We start from the raw sequence: 20867 nt of genomic DNA, 5'->3' as shown, positions 1-20867 counted from the left end.
TTAAATATAAAATAAAATAGGCTGTCTTTCATGGATATTGTTGTTATTGTGTATTGTTATAAAAAGCTTTTGTTCAAATAGTCAGTACAGTATGAGTGAATACATATAAAATCAACAGCAGCCCACGCTTTCCAAACAATAACAATAGATATTGTGAATCAACCGTAGCAATGTCATATTGACCTTCCAGAACAGCAAACACAGGTGATTCGACAGTTTGCAGGCCTACGTTCAGAGCTACTCCTGCAAAGCGGTATACACTGCCAGCAAGAACCAAACTACCGACTGCACCAAAAAAAATGTTTAGGCCTCTCATTGTTCGTAACTTGCTATATGATGTAGGACTAATGTATAGGCTACAGTGCAATATGAGTACAGCTGAAGTGGGCGAACCCTAAAACCCATAAATTAGTGCAAACGTCCTTATTTAAGCACTGCCAGGCTGATATTGCAATGCAAATATTTAAACAGTGATTGAAAGCATGACCAATGTGAAATCGATAGATGTTTGTAGGTCTATACACGTAGTGTGATTGCTATATTACAGTGATGATAAATTCTACATACTACCTGCTATTGAATACTCTTGCTCTACCCATTGTCTCCTCCCCCAATGTGAAATCGCCCGAATTAAACGTCTCAAACTCTATGTCGCTAAACTCCTCTCTGATCATGCTACTTATTCTACCATTCCCGCCATTTTTTCTAATTTCAATATTATTCCTTCTCTTTAAGGCATCAGTATTTTTTACTTAAATTTATTTGTGCCATCACACAGTCCCCTTAACACCCTCTTCGTCCTTTTCTTCCTCCTGTTCGTAATATGTCTATGGTCCTTCGCCACAATCGACACTCTTCTCATCTTCCCTTTAAAGGACATACTACTTGTTTTCTTCACTCTACTCTACCTCACTCGCTCTCACTCGCTCAATCTTTTCATCTTAACGTGTCTTCCTCTTCTGTGCTTGACATTAAAACTGCCCTTAAGATGTAACACTTTTATTATTTTATTTTATTAATTATAACTACAACATTAATCATTATAACAATAATTAAAAACAGTAGTAATGACTAAAATGTTTATGTGTTTTAATTTTAAGTGTAAATATGTATAATTATGTTTGTATGATGTAGTATGTTTAAGCGAATATTTGCCCTTGATGGCATTTGCAGCAATAAAGAAATTGAATTGAATTGATTACCAGTTCCGATCTAGAATTATGTTGCACTTCCATTACCGCTAAACATAAATGTCATACGCATTTTAAAAGTTATTTTCAATGCATCGATTTCATTGTGCCAACTAAAGTAAATCAATTCAATTTAAGTAGAGTATGGGCTATAAACTCAAATGTTTATTTTTTAAAAGCTAATTTAGTTATTGAGCCTAAAGGCAGTAATAACTAACAACACATACATGTTGCAATGGGAAAATAACACCATTGCGCAATTAATATCTGAGTATACCACAACGCTTTTAAGATAATGATTTGAAAATTCATCATTTTTCATGTTTACAATTACTTTCCCTTTCTGAGAGAATTACGTCGTTTTTTCAATGGTGGTCAAACTAATTTAATATTCAGTTCTTTAGTAGGAACATAGGCCTAGACTTAATTACCTGTCAATTCACTTGAATGTATTTTGTAATAGGAAGGCCACCATTTCTGGTGTTTTCAGTTTTCTTGGTTGCTTAAATTGTGTAACCGATGCTGTGGAATTGTCTAGTACGTACTTCTTAAATTCAGCAAAACCCTCTGGCTTAACTTGGCGTACATCCATCGGGGCAATACTGCCTTTGTCCCGGTACGACTTATAGGCAAATGCTTGATCACAAAGTGCAGAATCAATCTGGAATAGAAAGAATTTTAGAAATGACAATTTACATTATCAAAGGTGTTTAAAATATTCATAGCTAGCTGTTTGATTTACCATAAAATGAAAACATCTGTAGGCCCCTAATGACTGTTCTTCGGAGCCATCGAAGGTTCATCAGGTGCATGTAGGCCTAGACTAAAACTAGACTAAACTTTTTAATGAATAAATGTGTATATTAATTTGATTTGAGTGACTTTGAAGCAGATTGTACTTTACCGTTGATTTTTCGTTGGCTGTCAACACATATTCTCCATCTTTTCCTTTGATTTCAATGAAAATTACGTAATATCCAGGTCCAGTTTTTCTTTCACAATCTGAAATAAAAACACACATCATCTACTATTTACAAGTTTCGCACATTTCTTGTTTACAAGCATATTTTTTTCGAAAGAAAAGAACCTAAAAATCACCACTAACATTAGGCCTACAGTACGAACCTGGTAGAAGGTCGCTCTCCGCGGAAGTGAAATCAACGAGTTGTTGGCTAGGCCATTTTTTAACACATTTTAATATAGACGTGTATACCGCTGATTCGTCCACTTTTTCACTACGTATGTTTAATATTTGACCATACCTATAAAACAGAATCGAAAACAGCGTAAAAAAATAAAATATAGCATCTGTTTAAAAACATACGTTAAAGGTGCAATGTGCAAATATTCTTATGATACCTCAGAAATAGATCGGTAGTATGTGGAGATACAGCACTGGGAATTGGGTGAAATTGTCTGTTGCACTGTTCAATGTATTCAAAGTTGCAGGTATTAAGTGTTTTCTCCAATTTTTATATATTTTGACGTGTTGTAAACCCTTTCTCTTACCTGTACTGAAATTCAATCATTGGAGTTGTGTTATAGAAGTCCACAACTTTGATGATGTCGCCAAATCTAAATCTGTATAACCCACAAGTCGGATTGCTTACAACCATTTCGTACTGTTCTCCAACTTTAACAGAATCGCCAAACATGATCTTTGGGTTTGCGTCTCCGCTAAAAACAAGACATACTGTTTACTCTTTTTGTTTAAGATGAGAATTGTACAGTTCCTTTAAATTTTATATGATAATATATTATTTTCCAATTAATACAAAGAAAAACATAATTCCAAAGTGTATTCTCTTAATATTCTCGAAATATGAGATATATCGCTGATAAAAGTTGTTTTTTTAATAGCAAGACACCACTTTCGCAAAATAATATCATTCCCCAGAATACACCAGCAGTGGAATTATTGTACCTTATCAGATATATTTTAATCTCAGTAAAAGCATGGTTTGTACGTGCGTTGTATGTAACTTCAAAAGGTAACCTTTGACCCGTTATTTGTCACTGGAAGTCAATCCACTGATTTTGCTTGTTTATCAAATATCGTCATACTAAAGCAAGCTAATTTTTGATATAAAATTAATTTCTACAAAAATAGAGAGATATTACAGATACACAAATTAGCGTCCTCATGGGTATTAAGATTTTACACCAAGCTTGATCGAAGACGCCGCCGTCTGTTCATCAAATTATTATTTTATTTTGATTTTATTCAATTTTCAGGCACAAAAATACATGACAACAAGACAGCGGTGCAGCACCCTGAGGATTGCCATGAGTGCAAAGCACTATCGAGATGGCTCTCCATATACTGCACTTGAACATATAAGTAAACAATAAAAATACAAAGATATAAAAATTTAAAAATTGCAAGGCATCAAATTGAACAATCATTAAAATTGAATCTAAAAACATATAAATATAAATATTATGTACAGATAAAAATGGTTGTTAAAGATAAAAAGTTTAAAGTTGCCTGCCATAAGACCGGAGAGCTGTCACAAATGTGTTAAAACTAAATAAAGAATGTTCTCTATTAGGAATTAGGAATCTCTTGCCATACACGGGGAAAATTAGTGTACAATGAATATTTAAAAGAATTGGTTCTGGCATATTTGGTTTAAAAATAACTGATTCGGGATATCTTGGATTAAAATCAACAAAATCATGAATATTAAGATCAATTCGACCATACAAACATTTCATAATAAAAAGTATACTGAGAAAACACACTCTGGTCCATAGATGGTAAATTTAAATGTTTGAGCCATTGCTCGTAATCGCCCTTAGCACACAATTTTGTGATCCTTCGAAGAGGTTTATTTATGCTACAGTAGTAATATGTTGTTTTTGATGAGGCACCCAAACAGGGGCAGCGTACTCAAGTATGGGCCTACATAAACCATTAAAAAGCCTCATCAAAATTACAGGGTCGTTAAATATCACAAAACGCTTTATGAATCCGACAATTTTGAGAGATTTTGTGGTAATTGCGGTCACATGCGTTGACCAAGAGAGATTGCTTTCAAAGTGAATACCAAGATATTTGTAGGAGGTAACTGCTTGAAGGTTATTAGTGTGAATATGATAACGAGCATGAATGGGATTACGTTTTTTGCGAGTAACTAATATGGAGAACTTTGCATTTTTTAGCAATAAGTCTCATAATGTTATTTTGACACCATTCATCAATGTTGTCTAGATCTTTTTGAAGTAATATCGCATCATATTCACATCTAATTGGCCTAAACACTATCGTATCGTCGGCATATTGTCTGATTTGAGAGGTGATCGACATAGGGAGGTAAAAAACGAACAAGTTGAAAAGTAATGGGCCAAGTACCGACCCTTGAGGTACACCTGAAACAACAGGCGTACGGTCAGATATCAGTCCATTGAGGACAATCTGTTGGCAACGATCAGTAAGAAAGGAGCCCATCCATTTCAAAATTACATGACAACAAGACAGCGGTGCAGCACCCTGAGGATTGCCATGAGTGCAAAGCACTATCGAGATGGCTCTCCATATACTGCACTTGAACATATAAGTAAACAATAAAAATACAAAGATATAAAAATTTAAAAATTGCAAGGCATCAAATTGAACAATCATTAAAATTTGTAGGAGGTAACTGCTTGAAGGTTATTAGTGTGAATATGATAACGAGCATGAATGGGATTACGTTTTTTGCGAGTAACTAATATGGAGAACTTTGCATTTTTTAGCAATAAGTCTCATAATGTTATTTTGACACCATTCATCAATGTTGTCTAGATCTTTTTGAAGTAATATCGCATCATATTCACATCTAATTGGCCTAAACACTACCCTTGAGGTACACCTGAAACAACAGGCGTACGGTTAGATATCAGTCCATTGAGGACAATCTGTTGGCAACGATCAGTAAGAAAGGAGCCCATCCATTTCAAAATTGGACCACATAGACCAAAATTGTGGAGCTTACGTAATAGTTTAGGGTGACTCACACAGTCAAATGCTTTTTCCCAATCAAGGAATATAGCATCGATGACTGGTGGGTTCATACCATCTAATATTTTGGACCATTCGTGGTATATGGATGAAGCTTGTGTAACACAAGATCTTCCGGGAAAGAACTCGTGCTGTACAGGACTAACAAAGGCATTACATTATTATTTTCCTCTATCTATTAGGAATACATACCTTTGTTCAACAGGAATGAATTCATAAATGATTGCTGCCGGAACTAGAGTGTACCACAATGGAGGGGTTAGTGATCGATTTACTCCAAACAATCCTTCAGTTCCAGCGTAAGCTGAGGTTACTTGTAAAAGCCCTGAAAAGGATTAGAAAAAAAATAGAGTAAACTGATTTCTTTCTAAAATGAATACTTGTTGATTTGGAACTAGAACCCCCATGTTAGCTATGGAAGTAGGCCTGACTATATTCTCACGACAGAACTCCTGTAAATTGTCGGCAACGTGAATGGAAAACAACTGTGTAGGACTATATGTTTATTATAAAGCCTTGCCTAATAATATTTCACTTATAACATTTAGATAGGCCGTACCTTTAGCATATGTTCTGCCTAGTTCTTCGTTGCTTGTCCCAATATTAATACCTGTAAAGTGTTGTAACGTTGGCCAGATCCTTTTTGCGATTTCAACAAATCCTTTTTCAAATTCTCTTCTTAAAAACTGGATTCTCTCTGGTACATATCTGGCTTTGATCTGTTTGTTTATTTCTAGGCGGACTTCAGCGGGAATGTTTAGAGTTGAACTGATACAACCGGTCTCCAAGTCATTTAACATCTGTCGCCAATGGTTCTCCAAAACTTGAAACGCGCTTAGTAGCAAAGGTGTAAATGGTGACTCCATACTTGCGATATAACGATCACATATACCAAATAGCATGTGTACATAACCTGATTCGAATTCTGTCATAATGTCATAGCCGGCTGATGGAGTGGTCGTAACTGCAGCAAGTAACTTCTTGTGAGATTTTTCTAACATTGACACAGGGCCAACAGATATCCCTGCTTCTTCGGGTCTAGGAGTTGGAGGGCAATATACTAGTAAACTGCGCTGTAATGGACTATGTAGTTTAAACCGTTTGTCTTCCATAATAATATGTAATACCAGGGAATTCATTGTTAGTCTAATGCCAGTTAATGCTTGTTGTGTATATGGTATTTTCTTACTGTTACCAGTTGTTCCTGATGTCAGGGTCAGTCTGACAACTTTGTCTTTCGTCATGACGTTTTCTTCTCCTTTGCATATCCGATCTATGTATTGTCTGTAATGACTGTATTCTGTCAGAGGATGTTTTTCCTTAAACTCATCAAGACTGTGGATATCGTGGAACTTAAAATCTTTGCCATACGCAGTCTTTCCATTTTTCTTGAGACCGTCTAAAAGTAGCTTCTCCTGTGTCCTTCGAAACAATTTGGTTTGTTTTTCAAATGACCTCCAACTAGAGAATTTAGCAAGTAATCGCATAGTTACATTTAGTAAATATAATATGACGATTGAATATAGGCCAAGGTGATCAGACCACAAGACAAGTGACATGTGCACGAAGATGATGCCAATTACAGATAACAGTGTAAGCAAGAGAACTGAAAAAAATAAGGATTTATTTACAATAATACAATGCAGTATAAACATACACATACTGTTCTGAAACTCATTTCTGCAATCTGTTCATTGGATGCGCTCTGACTAATTGTATACTCCTTTCGTAGTATAGTATAATAAAATGAACCGCGCACAGAAATTAAAATTTCTGCCAACAGTATAGCATTCTAGCCTACAACCTGCTCTTCGAACGAATTTGTTAAAATAGTCTTCTTTTCTTTCAGAAAGATTAGTACAGAAGCACGTATTTATAGTATTTACCAATGATAAAAATGATGTATCTATTTTATATCTTTCACCATTAACCTAATTTCCGTAAAATGTGGGTTTTATTTTTCAAACAAAAGAACATAAAATTAGTGTAACTCATTAAAATTAACTATTAATATTATATTTTATTATATTTTAGTGTGATTTTAGTTTTTTTTATATTGTTATTTTTTGGTTATGGAATTTTGTCATTTTGAAATAGAGTGATCAATCAATCAATCAATATTTTTCGCCAAAAGAAAATTAGAAATGGTTAATCCTTAGTGGAAACCGCCAAGTTCCGCTCCAGCGTGTGTGTAATGATTCTAAGGAATAACATAATAATAAAACGAATTTGTAACGCGCCAATTCCAGCAGTAAGTGATCAAAGGCGCGGTGTACAAGAGGGTATCGGATCATCTCGGTCGCGTTTCATTTTGGTCGCACTTCCGATAAATCGAACTTCCGGCGATTTCTATGGAACGTCGCTCAATGCAGTACTGTACACTGTAAGCTCTAATTAAAGATCGAAGCGTATCGAAGTGTAGGTTTTATTAGGGTTTTTAGGTGTTTATTTAAAAATATTTTTATATAATAATCATTTAAATAAAAATTGTTTACACAGTATTTTATTACTTTAACGGTTTTTTTTAATTGTTTTTATAAGCATTGTATTTTAATATATTTTGTAAATATTCTATATATATAGATCAAAATCGGTAAAAATGCACACAGGTTTATAAATTCGAACTACTACACGTACCGACTGCTGAAAGAGAGTTAAATCTGATACAGTTAAGTCTATCAAACCTACAATAGCATCCATTTTTGTATGCTTCATGCATAATTGACGCGCCATACACCACGAACGATATTGTTTTTAACCTTGAAAACGCGAACATGGATGTAATAGCCGAAGGCTGGATGGCAATCTTTTAATGTTATCGCAGTTCAAAAGTGATTCTCTATGGAGAGGGAACCAACAAGATGGCGGCTGCAATCGACCAATCAAATGTGCCCCATGCAGTACGCACTACTACGCCTGTGTTGAGCCTATCTGCGTGAGAACGATATGCAACGCAGCGCGTTAAGCGTATAAACGCGAACGCATTCTATATGATCCTCGTATACAAAAAATGCTATATTACCAAGAAATTATTCATTCTAATATGATTAAAAATAATTATATTTAATTTTATAAAAACTTCACTGTGCTTTGACAAGAATATGTGTTGTAATTTATGTGGTTTTAATGTATTATATTAGATTATTATTTTTTATATTAAATGTTTTTGAACACATTTACGGCCTCCTGTTGGAATCACTTTTCAGTCGGTGACAACTTCTTCTTCGCATGCAGCTAAAGTAAAATGACGTCACGTTAAAGCGTGTTGTCACAGAGTCTCATGCATATGCAAAAGGATGTTTTGTCTCGGTAACGGGACGATTCGGCCCTGAGACGATTCGGCCCGGGACGATTCGGCCCTGGGACGATTCGGCCCGGGACTATTCGGCCCGGGACGATTCGGCCCTGAGACGATTCGGCACACTTACATTTATCGGCTTTGATATGCATTTATAATCATAAAATAAGCTTTTTTCCCCAAACTTTATTTTCAGAGTAACTATGGGGTAGCACTACTAGGGATAAAGATGTAATAAAGCAAACATTTTGAAAACATTGTCAAAAATAATCATTTTTTAGTCACGCGAACGATGTAAACAAGTTACGCCCTCTGTTGGCCGCTTGGCGAATGCACGAAATAAACAAGGTTTTCGAAGTAATAAATTGAATATAAAATTACGTTTTTTTAGTAATTTATTATATATATTATATCAACTTTGTCAATATCAATAAAATACGGATTGTTAAACACCTTTAAAAACTTGATAAATAAAAAAAAAATGAATATGAATTTGGTCTAAAGTGAGACGTTTCGGCCCACAAAGTGGGATGTTTCGGCCCAAAAGTGGGCCGAATCGTCCCACCAAAAGTGGGCCGAATAGTCCCGGGCCGAATCGTCTCAGGGCCGAATCGTCCCTGAACCTTTGTCTCTGCTTCTTGCGCGCTCATGATTTTACAAAATGTTTTTAATTTCAGAGTGATAATGATAGTGCGATCGGTGGTACAGAAAATAATCCGATATTGTTCCTGATAACAAAGAAGCAGATTAAATATAGTTGTTTATTCGACCCATTTGGCTTAGGCACGTACTATGTTTTGTATGATCCGGTATGTTATAATGTACACAGTTTGGAATGTGATAACAAACATTTACCTTCCAGAACAGCCAACACAGGTGATTCGACAGTTTGCAGGCCTACGTTCAGAGCTACTCCTGCAAAGCGGTATACACTGCCAGCAAGAACCAAACTACCGACTGCACCAAAAAGAATCTTTAGGCCTCTCATTTGGTATGCTAAAGAAGCAATTTTATGTATACAATGTAATAGTGTAACAACTGGAATGGCTAACCGCCAAATAACAACTTATTATCGCCGTTTACACACTGCCCGGGATTACACAACAGATTGCAATACGAAACTAAATATTTAAACAACGAGAGATGGCAGTACAGCGTTGCCAGCGATAAAATTGATGATTATGCAAGGGTCTAATTTGAGGAAAAAAGATGATTGGGAGAACGTAGTTCAATTTCTTCATGGGCTTGATATACAGCATGTGGATCGTAAAATCAGAACTTTCTTCCGTTTAGGCAAACGAGAACCTAATAAAAGACGTCCTATTAAATTAGTTTTCTATGATATAAGAGACAAGGAGCTTATACTTAAGAATGCATGGGATAAAAACATTAAAGGGGTTAGTAGAGACCGAAGCAAGTTAGATCGTGACCGGTTTAATACGCTGAAAGTCGAGAAAGAGAGAAGAGAGCAAGCTGGTGAGACCAATTTAATGATAAGAAACTACGAGATTGTGAAGGTGCCCTTTCGGACAAGCCCAAACCACAACCCTCAGGTCAAACAATACCAGGCACAACACTAATAACACAAAGAAAATAAACACAGAAAGTAATTATAATTTAGGAAATAATACTTTTAATTTTAATTATCGAAGAAATAACATTATCAACATTGACAGAGATAATCTTTCTTTTTTTTACACTAATTGTGATACATTAACTAACAAAATCGCAGAACTCCGAATAAGAATAAATCAGCTTAAACCGGATATTATAATCTTAAATGAAATATTACCTAAAAATTATCTGTATGAAATTGATGAGAAAAATTTTAATTTAGAAGGTTATAATTTATTTAGTAAACTGGAACATAGAGGAGTCGCGATCCTAGTAAAAGATGCACTGACTGTAGTTCAGGTTGACATAGGTGGTTTTGATGAGAATATAATATTATTTGTGAATATTAAATTAAATGATATTAATGTTTTAATTGGTTGTGTTTATCGCAGTCCAAGTAGTCACGCGGATAAATTTGAGGATTTAAAAGATATTTTGGTTGCAGCAGACAAGTACAGTGCTGATCATATGATTGTTGCTGGCGATTTTAATTTTAAAGGGATAAGCTGGCGTAGCAAAGGGTTATCACATGATGTGAACCAAAAATTTACCGATTTAATCGATGATTTAATGTGGCATCAACATGTAGACTGTCCGACAAGACATCGTACTGGAGAAGAATCTAATATACTAGATTTAGTACATTCAAAGGAGGAGTTTGATGTCTGTGATCTTATTAGTAGTGCACCATTGGGAAAGAGTGACCATGTTGTTTTAACCTTTAATCTTGCTTTAAGTTTTATAGAAAAAGAAAATGTCACTCCTACAAGAAATTACTACAAAGCCAACTACGAAGCTATTAGAATTAAAATAAAAGAATCGAAACTAAATATTGATATGCATGAACTTGATGGTGTTTCTATTGCTAATTCCCTCTATTCCCTGTTAGATTTCTGTATTTTACAGTATGTTCCTTTAAGGTCTAAAACTAAAAGGTATAAGAAGCAGTGGATGAACGTCGAAACAGTGTCTATAGTTAAACAGAAACATAAAGCATGGAATAGATATCAGAGTAGAAGAACACCGGAAAGATGGAATGCTTATATTAAAGTCAGAAATGAGACAAATAAGGCAATAAAAAAAGCGAAGAAAAGTTTTGAATGCAAGTTGGCATCCGAGATAAAAGTGAATCCTAAGAGTTTCTGGAAATACTATAAGGAGAAAACTGGCAAAAAGACGGGCATTTCTGCATTAAAAGACGAGAGAGGAGAACTGATTGTAGATGATAGACAAAAAGCTGCACTCTTAAACCAAGCATTTGCAACAGTTTTTACTAAAGAAAATATTTCTGACATTCCCGTGCTTAAACTTAACCTTGATCATGAAGTCGAACCTTTGTATACTGTTGCATTTCCGGAGAATGAAATTCGAAAGCACCTATTAGTATTAGACATTTTTAAGTCTCCAGGACCAGATGGTGTGCACTCTCGACTTTTAAAAGAAACGGCAAATGAAATTAGTCCAATTCTCAGCATTTTATTTTCCAAGCTTTTACATGAGGGAACTATTCCTGAACAATGGAGGCAAGCTAATGTTTCACCAATCTATAAGAAAGGCTGTAAAACTAATCCTCTAAACTATAGGCCAGTGAGTTTAACGTCAATACTATGTAAAACCATGGAGACATTCATCAAGAATGAAATATCGAAACATATGGAAGATAATAAACTATTTTGTAACTAACAACATGGGTTTCGCAAGGGAAGATCCTGCAACTGCTTGAGGCCACTGAGAAATGGTCTTCAATGATAGATGAAGGACACTCTGTCGATATCTTGTACTGTGATTTTCAAAAAGCTTTCGACTCTGTTCCACATGAAAGACTTCTCCATAAAATGCATACATATGGTATTCGTGGTGAATTGTTGAAATGGACTAAAATATACTTGTCAATTCGTGTCCAGCGAGTGGTGGTAAATGGCGAAGTTTCGGATGGGATATCGGTCCAGAGTGGTATTCCTCAAGGAAGTGTATATGGTGTAATCTGCTTTACAATATTTATCAACGATCTGCCTCAATCAGTTAAGTCACCTCTTTTTTTGTTTGCTGATGATTCAAAGATATACAAAGCTGTTGATTCAGACATAGATGCTCTTGATTTTCAGGCGGACATTGATAAGATGTATAAATGGTCAGTAAAGTGGCAGTTGCCCTTTAATATTAATAAATGTAAGGTTATGCATCTCGGTAAAAAATCCTTGAACACAACATACTTTATGGGAACAGGTTCAGATAGAATTCAGTTAGGAGTTGTAACTCAGATGAGAGATCTTGGTGTTTTAGTTGATAATAAATTGAATTTTCATGATCATATCGTTGAAGTTGTTAAAAAGGCTAATTCTAGACTTGGTTTAATTAAGAGAACCTTTGAATATTTAGACAGTCATTTAGTGTCTATCCTTTATAAATCAATGGTTAGACCGATTTTAGAATATTCTAGTACGGCTTGTCTTCCTCAGTTTGTTGGTGATTCTATTCTCTTAGAAAAAGTTCAGCAAAAAGCCACAACACTTGCTGTGGAAATTAAAACTCAACCATATAGTGACCGAATGAAATTTATGAAACTGCCATCATTAGCATTTCGAAGAAAGAGGTCTTGCTGCTTACAGATTTTTAGAATGATACAAAAGTATGATAATGTTAATCCGGGTGTCTTTTTTGAATTAGCACCATCTACTCTAACTAGAGGCCACAATTTTAAAATTAAAAAAGTTCATAGTAAATCGAAACACAGACAGAAATTCTTTTCAATATCTGCAGTAAATGATTGGAATAGTTTGCCATATCATATAGTAAATGCATCCTCTATAAATAATTTTAAAACCCATCTTGAAACACTCTGGAAAACCCACAACCTAAAGTTTGAGCCATATAACCAAGATGTTCAAAGAGGGACTCACAAACCTTAACAGGTTTATAGTCTAAAGGTCAAGGTAAATCAAGGTATACTATACAGGGGTGGATTGCTATAAAACAGTCTTAACTGATGGTCTTAACTCCCCGATTAAAGCCGGCTTTATCAGATAGACGGTCTTATTAAAGCCACCCCTGTTAGACCATTGCTATAAAACAGTCTTGGATAAGACTGCGTAAATAACAAATTGAGGGCGTACTTTGCGTGTAGAATACCAAATAAGGTAATGTTCGTCACGCTTGTTCAATTCACAATCATAACAAGTACGTACATTGATGACGAAAAAAATATTGTAAAACTTCTTAAAACTATGAATACATTACCAACATTAACAAAAGAACAACAAAATAAAATTGAAGGGCCAATTACTTATAATGAACTTTTAGAGGCTCTTAAGAGGTCACAAAATGGAAAGTCACCTGGTATTGACGGCTTTAGCTATGAGTTTTTTAAGTTCTTTTTTGCGGATTTAGTTTCCTATCTTTTGAGAGCTATTAACGAGTCGTATAACTCAGGTCAACTGTCAATTTCCCAAAAGTCAGGAATAATTACTTTACTGCCTAAGGGGGATAAACCCCGAGAGTATCTAAAAAACTGGAGACCTATTACCCTGTTAAGTGTCACTTATAAACTTGTTTCTTCATGTATTGCAGAACGAATAAAATCGGTCCTTGATATACTAATTAGTGAACAACAGAAAGGATTTATTAATGGGAGATATATAGGCGAAAATACAAGACTTATGTATGATATTATGCAAATTTGTGAAAAGAAGAAAATTCCTGGTCTGCTTTTACTGATAGATTTTGAAAAAGCGTTCGATTGCATTTCTCATACATTTGTTAACTGCGTTCTTAAACATTTTAACTTCGGACAATCCATTCGAAAATGGGTGAAAGTACTATATAAAGATGCAAGATCCTCAGTTCTTGTTAATGGCTTTCTCTCCGAATCATTCCTAATTGAAAGAGGATGTAGACAAGGGGATGGGTTGAGTCCATACCTGTTTCTTCTTTGCGCAGAAATTTTATCCTCAATGATATCTGAAAATAAACAAATTAAAGGAATATCAATTGCAAATCACGAGTATCGATTATCTCAGTATGCGGACGACACTGTATTGTTTCTTGACGGTAAAGAGAAGTCAATGCACGAAGCATTTAAGACTCTCGATGTATTTTCCAAATTTTCCGGGCTAAAAGTGAATGTGAACAAAACAAATGCTGTCTGGGTTGGTTCGTTTAAAGACCGAGGTGACTCAATATGCGAAAACTATAATATAAAATGGATCAAACATGGAGAGCCCTTTGTATCATTGGGTATTCGGTTCAGTACAAATTTAAATGAAATGGTAGATCTGAACTATGAAGACGCATATAAATCAATAAAAAATACAATGAGACATTGGTCAAAAAGAAACTTAACTGTTTTGGGAAGAATCACGGTAGTTAAGTCTTTACTACTGTCCAAACTTACCTATGTCCTTTCGACATTACCCGATCCCCCTGAAAAAGTAATAAAATCACTTAAGTCAGAACTATATCGTTTCATATAGAAAGGGGTGGATAGAATATCCAGAGATCAACTTATACAAGAAAAGAAATTTGGAGGCTTACGAATGGTCGATATAAATGCATATATTCAATCGGTAAAAATCACGTGGGTTAGACGGTTAGTAACGTCCAATGAGACGGGCTGGGCTCTTTTAGTTCCAATCGTGTTGAATATTCATAAAACTTGGCTCATAGAAGGCGAATCAGCGAAGTTAATCAAATTAGCGAAGGTTAAGCCCTACAATGATTTTTGGCTGGATGTAATGAAGGCGTGGTGCGTATTCGTGAAACACAACACTCCTATGAGCACCGAATCGATATGTAGACAATCACTCTGGATGAATGACAATATTAAAGTCGGCGGAGAAAGTATCTATTATAAAAACTGGAGTAATCATGGGGTGAATTTTATAAATGATTTAGTTGATAGACATGGAATAACTCCATTTAAACAATTTAGTAAACATCATAACCTTAACATAAACTTTCTTCAATATGAAGGCCTAATAAATGCGGTCAGACAACATACGTCTTTAAATCAAATTTCTCCAAAAGAAAATATAAATAGTCCATTACTACCTTTTAACCTTAGCGTAGTTATTAAAAATAAAAAAGGATCAAAGCTAATTTATAATACTCTAATCAATTCCAGAAAAAAACAATCGAAAGCTAAAATTAAGTGGGAGAAGGCATTGGATACTTTATATGTTGATAAAGAGTGGGAAATTATTAATACCATGTCTTTCTCACTTACCATGTCCACACCACTAATCTGGTTTCAATATAAAATTGTGCATAGAATTCTAGGTAATAACTCCTTTTTGTTTAAAATTGGGAAAATTGACTCACCTTTATGTGCTTTATGTAAAGCAGAAACAGAAACCTTAATACATATTTTTGCAAAATGCTGTGAAATTAAAATATTTTGGAGAAAGGTTAAACAATGGTTGAAATCATATTTTAATATAAATGTAATTATTAACCCCGAATTATGCCTTTTTGGAGTTAGAAAAAAAACATTTAAAGCCCTAAATACTATTTTACTAATTTGTCGACACTACATATATAGCTGTAAAATGAGAAAAATTAAGCCTAATATTGCACGATTCGTGAATGAGATTAAGTTACACGTTAAACAAGAAGAATATATTTTGAAAACTAAAGGGGAGCATCATACTTACTTAAACAAATGGAGTCCTTTCTTGGAAAAACATGAACTTATTGACTGGTAACTTTGCATTTAAAAAAAAAAGACTTAGTATTGTTTTTTTATATAATGTTTTTTAATCTTGAATTATTTATAGACTTTTATCGTCTGTTTATTTAGTAAGTAGGCCTAATAACTATTTATTTGAATAAGAAAGTTATATGTTTAGTTAAATTATTTTGTTCAATTGAAATATGCTATAAAAAAAAAAATTTGACAACAAATTATTTATAGATTTTGTTTTTAAGAGAAAAAAAAAAGTAGATTTATATTTATTACATTATGAAATTATTTATATTTTGTTCTTAAGAGAAATGTATATTGTATATTATTATTAATAAGAAAGTGTTATTATTTTAAGCTATTTTTTATTTTTTAAATTTAAATATGAAAGTGTTCAATAAAAAAAAAAAAAAAAAAAAAAAAGTACGTACATTTCTATGCGAGAAAATCTATTCTAGGCCTATTTAAGAATAAAATCACCGTTATTATTTGATTTAACACTTAATACTCGTTAAATTGGTTGTCTTTGACGATAAATAATACGTAAAAGAACAAAATGAGAGGTTTAAGACTGTTTTAAGACTCCTTCGAGTAGGCTTTAATTTTAAAGACCGCTTATAGGTTAGACCGCGGTATAGCAATGGTCTATAAGACCGTTTATAGACCGCTTATAGCAATCCGCCCCTGAAGTATAATCGAGATTATACGAGTCCTCCGGAGGTGAGAATCAAAATGCGTCCTGTTGGCTGCGCAGCGCCACCACCAGTTTTTAAAAGTTAACTAGCCTGTATCCCCCAACTACGACCTTCCACCTCTTCTAGTGTTTTGTATGTCTTTCATCGACACACCTAACCTACGAGATGCTGAGGAAGATGCACCCCGAGCCGAATGGGCTTTGAAAATGTCCGTATTCATCCCTGCCATTCCCATCATTTCCACCATCCATCGACTAATCGTAGATGAGGTTACATTACGATGAGGTTTCTGGTGACTTATAAACACTTGTTTCTCAGAACCTCTAATGATCTTTGTTCTGAGTAAATACTTTGAAATAGCTTGAACCGGGCATAAACGCTTATCGTCAAACGCCTCAATTTCGACGTTCCTTAGACTGTACCCTGGCCTAGATTGTTTTAAGAGTGATGATGGTACAGATTTTAAATTACTTGAAGATATAACCAAACTTTCAAGATTCGACGTCATATAAACTAATAAGGAAGACACGCGCCCTGTCGTAACCAGAGCTAATAGTAAGACTACCTTTAAAGTTAACCATTTTAACGACAGTGAATCCCAGTGTGGTAATTGTCTTAAATATTTGATTACCGGTTCTACATCCCATGTAATTGTATACTTGGGCCTAGGTGGATTTCTATTAAAAAACCCTTTCATCAACCTGTTCATTGAAACATTGTTACCAATTGCTGTGCCTTCCCAAGGTTTTTTCGCATTGAACTAAAAATTCCATAATCTCTGTTAAAGGCGCCGAAATGGGATCAATCGCCCGTTTACCACACCAGCTACACCACTTTTTCCATGCTGATTGATATTGGTTGTAAGTGGATTGTCTACAATTTGCAGACATGACATTGGTAAGGTCCTCTGAAAAGCCTTTTGTTTTATAATATCGCCTGAGACAGTCCAACCCGCTAGATGTAGAGACTGGGTCAACGGGTGTGGTAGGCCAGAGTGAGGTTGTGTTAACAGATTGGGGCAACTGGGTAATAGAATTGATGTCGTAATCGCTAGCTGTAACAGCATTGGATACCAAGGGTGTGTTATCCATCTCGGGGCTATCACCAGTACGGTGGCTTTGTCCCGAATTGTCTTCCTCAATACCTGTGCCAATAGACAAAAGGGCGGAAACGCATGGTTGTGTTCGGTCGTCCAATTGATGGAAAAGGCATTCACTGTTAGTGCTCCTGGATCCGGTTTCCACGAAATGTAACGTGGTGTTTGGTGATTCATCCTGGAGGTAAATAGGTCTATTGTTGGGTAAAACCCCAGGCTGTTGCACAACCTTTTGAATGGAAGCGGATTCAACATCCATTCTAACCTGTCCTGAAAAACCCGGGAATGGTAATCGGCAATCAGATTTCTTTGCCTGGTACATGGTATGCTGTAAGAGTTATTCGCCTCTCTATGCACCACTTCCAGAACCTGATCGCTAACTGCGACAGGGTGGCTGTGTGTGTACCCTCCTTGTGCTTTATGTATGACAATGCTGTGGTGTTGTCCGATCGAATTAGAATATGACAATCTGTCAGATTCTTTGCAAAACTCTGTATTGCTAAGAAGACTGCCAGTAATTCAAGGTAATTGATGTGAAACATTGCTTCTTTTACCGACCATCGACCCCCTGTTTGCCTAGTGCACAATGGGCTCCCCAGCCCTTTGTTGACGCATCTGTCGTTATCGTTAGCTCTGGGCATGACAGAACAATTGGCTTTCCGTTGTATCGATGTAAGCAATGGGTCCACCATACTAACTCTTGAATACTGGGGTTTGATAATTTTATTTGACCTTGATATGTGGGATTTTTGTGAACTGATTGAATCAGTTCGGATTGGAGTGATCTGTAGAATAGGGGAGCTGGAAGTATATTTTCTGAAGTGGCAGTCATTTTCCCAAGGATGCTTGCAAGTGCATCCGCTTTTATCACTGGATTTTTTATTATGTTTTTGCATGTGGCTTGAATATTTTTCATTTTTTCGGCCGGTAGGGACGTGTTGGGACGGAAATAGCTGGGACTTTTCCGTATTTATTGTCAGTCCTAACTGATTGAAAATTGAACAATGTAATCCCTTTGTTGCACACGTTCTTCTATGGATTTTGTAATGAGGATCAGATCGTCTAAATAAATTACGACCTTCATCGCTTTCATTCGTAAATGAGCCACGACTGGCTTCATCAGTTTTGTAAAAACCCGAGGGGCTGCCGATAAACCGAACGGTAGAACTTGGAACTCGTAAAGAGTTTTTCCCCAAAGAAACCGGAGAAACTTCTTGTGTTTGTGAAACATTGGTACCATAAAGTAGGCGTCTTTTAGATCGATGGTTACCATAAAGCTTCGTGTGCTTATTAGTGGTTTTACTTGATTGATTGATTCCATCTTGAAGTGGTCTGATTTGATATAACGATTGAGATGTTTTAGGTTGAAAACCGGCCTGAATCCCCCCGAACTTTTCGGTACCACAAAAATGTTTGAAATGAACTGACCTCGAACGGGTTTGACTTGGACAATTGCGCCCTTTTTTACCATTTTTTTTAATTTCTAGATCGCATATGGTTTGCTATTGCCGATTCATTTTTATTTGATTGGGTATTTTTGTTTGAACAGGTTTTTGATAAAATTCGATTCTGTAACCCATTACTGTTTGTCGTATCCATGGATCTGTCGTAATTTCTTTGTTTATGTGAAATTGTATTCCCCCGGCTTGATAAGAGCGGAAGAAATGGGGTACCGAATCGAACTGTTTTCTGTTGTCTAGTTTTTTGAAAATGGTTGTCTATTCGTTTTTTTTAATTGACGAAAGGAATCTGTCGAAGTAGACGCACTGTGTTCGGGTTTATACGATTGCCTATGACTTGATCTTTTTTTATATCGAAAATTCTGTTTTTCCTGGTAAGAAGATCAGCCTTTTGTCTATACCCACTAATTCCTTTGCTTCTGGGTGTGTATTTTATTGCCACTTTGGGCTCTTTAGTAAGTTTCTGTGTTACTTTGTTCAATTTTTCCTCTTCCTCGATTTTCTCTGACCACTTCTCGCCAAAGATGCACTCCATTGAAGGGGTGACATTTTGGAGATAGCCCTCTTTAATGAAGGGTTCAGAATGCCCCTGTCGCCACAGAGAGATACGCCGAATTGCCGAGCCTAGCAAGCTTCCAGTCGACTCTAACAAAGGTTTTAGTTCGTTTTTTCCCATTTGGTTATTAATTTCAATGGCCTTTAGAAGAGGCATTGATGCTCGGAGGAGGTCCTCTTGAATTGACCACATGGAATTATCTGTTTTCCATGCATTGGTGTTAGCTCGTTTCATTGAGTCTCTCATAGGTTTGGGCATGTCGGGAGCTTTGAAAAATCGCGCCACTGAGGAATCTGGCTTTAGATCTCCCAACAAATCGTCTTTCTTTGTTTGTTCCAACGTATGTGTTCGTTGGACTTCCCACCATTCTAGTACTTTATGGGAATATTCAGTGCCCTTTGACACCTCGTGTGACCTCGTGTGGGTTTGTTAGCTCCACATTTTCGATTGAGCTGGTTGGTACCTGGACCAACTCGTTCCCTGCCACAATTGAGATCATATCATCATCAGTTAATCGTCTTTTTGGCGATAGTCTAGGCCTATGCCTAAAGATATACTCCTCATCTGAGGAGACTGATGAACGAGACATGGAACTAGATCTCCCTCTCTTTTGTGGTCTTTTTGATCTAGATCTAGACCGAGATTTACGAGAGAAATGTTGAAGTGCGTCACCGAGCATGGTCCTAAAGAAAGAAAATATCGGTAACGGGTGCATTATCACGGGCATTAGGCCGTGGTGGCAGTTCCTTATCACCTCGGCTCAGAAGGCCTGCCTTGTCATGAATATCACGGCTAGGAAGACGTGATAGTTGTTTCTCGCCTGCGGGCGTAGATTCACCATCGTGATTTATCGCGCCCACAGCATGAGTCGAGGATCTATTATTTCCACTCGGCTGACATGCATAATCTATTTTATTGTTAGATTTTGACAACGCGCTAACCGCAGTTAACAGAAGAGGTGGAAGGTCGTAGTTGGGGGATACAGGCTAGTTAACTTTTAAAAACTGGTTGTGGCGCTGCGCAGCCAACAGGACGCATATTGATTCGAAACCGAAGGAGGATGAAGTATAATTTAAATTATGCCCTATCCTCCTGTCTCATATGGACGGCCATTAGGGCCAAAATAGACAAACGTTGCTGTACGAACAATTCCGCTCCCGTAAGCCAAACAAATGGCGTTAAAGACATAATTCCTCGAGTAACAAACAAATATTGCCGTACGGACATACGCACACATTGCCGTATGAACAAATTGCCGTATGGTTAAATTGCCGAAAG

The 20867-nt window shown here is 35.9% G+C and overlaps 2 protein-coding genes and 1 long non-coding RNA gene across 3 annotated transcripts in view; all 3 read right to left on the bottom strand.

The window, feature by feature from the left end:
• Positions 1-20867, bottom strand: part of LOC144845486 (E3 ubiquitin-protein ligase RNF170-like) — a 291346-nt gene that overhangs the window by 165077 nt on the left and 105402 nt on the right. The window lies entirely within an intron of this gene.
• LOC144845181 (uncharacterized) lies at positions 553-9599 on the bottom strand. Its single transcript, XM_078702344.1, has 7 exons — positions 9347-9599; positions 5753-6799; positions 5386-5518; positions 2700-2867; positions 2316-2452; positions 2095-2192; positions 553-1851 (listed from the first exon to the last, which is right to left on the bottom strand). The coding sequence occupies exons 1-7, from the start codon at positions 9477-9479 to the stop codon at positions 1630-1632; spliced, it is 1938 nt and encodes a 645-aa protein (XP_078558470.1). The 5' UTR covers positions 9480-9599; the 3' UTR covers positions 553-1629.
• LOC144845142 (uncharacterized) lies at positions 13914-15825 on the bottom strand. The gene is made up of 4 exons (XR_013612498.1): positions 15754-15825; positions 15422-15479; positions 14496-14524; positions 13914-14062 (listed from the first exon to the last, which is right to left on the bottom strand). It is a non-coding gene; the product is annotated as an uncharacterized LOC144845142 (long non-coding RNA).

Source organism: Antedon bifida, chromosome 6 (assembly GCF_963402885.1).
Source record: "Antedon bifida chromosome 6, ecAntBifi1.1, whole genome shotgun sequence".
NCBI lineage: Eukaryota > Metazoa > Echinodermata > Crinoidea > Comatulida > Antedonidae > Antedon > Antedon bifida.
Note: the sequence above shows the minus strand (reverse complement) of the source record. Positions and strands in the feature narration are given on the sequence as shown.

Excerpts from the sequence above, each read along its gene's own strand:
- LOC144845181 (XM_078702344.1), bottom strand. The coding sequence starts at position 9,479 with ATGAGAGGCCTAAAGATTCTTTTTGGTGCAGTCGGTAGTTTGGTTCTT. Across the intron at positions 2,193-2,315 it reads GGAGAGCGACCTTCTACCAG|ATTGTGAAAGAAAAACTGGA; the intron begins GTTCGTACTGTA and ends TTTTTATTTCAG. Across the intron at positions 1,852-2,094 it reads CAGCCAACGAAAAATCAACG|ATTGATTCTGCACTTTGTGA; the intron begins GTAAAGTACAAT and ends TTTCTATTCCAG.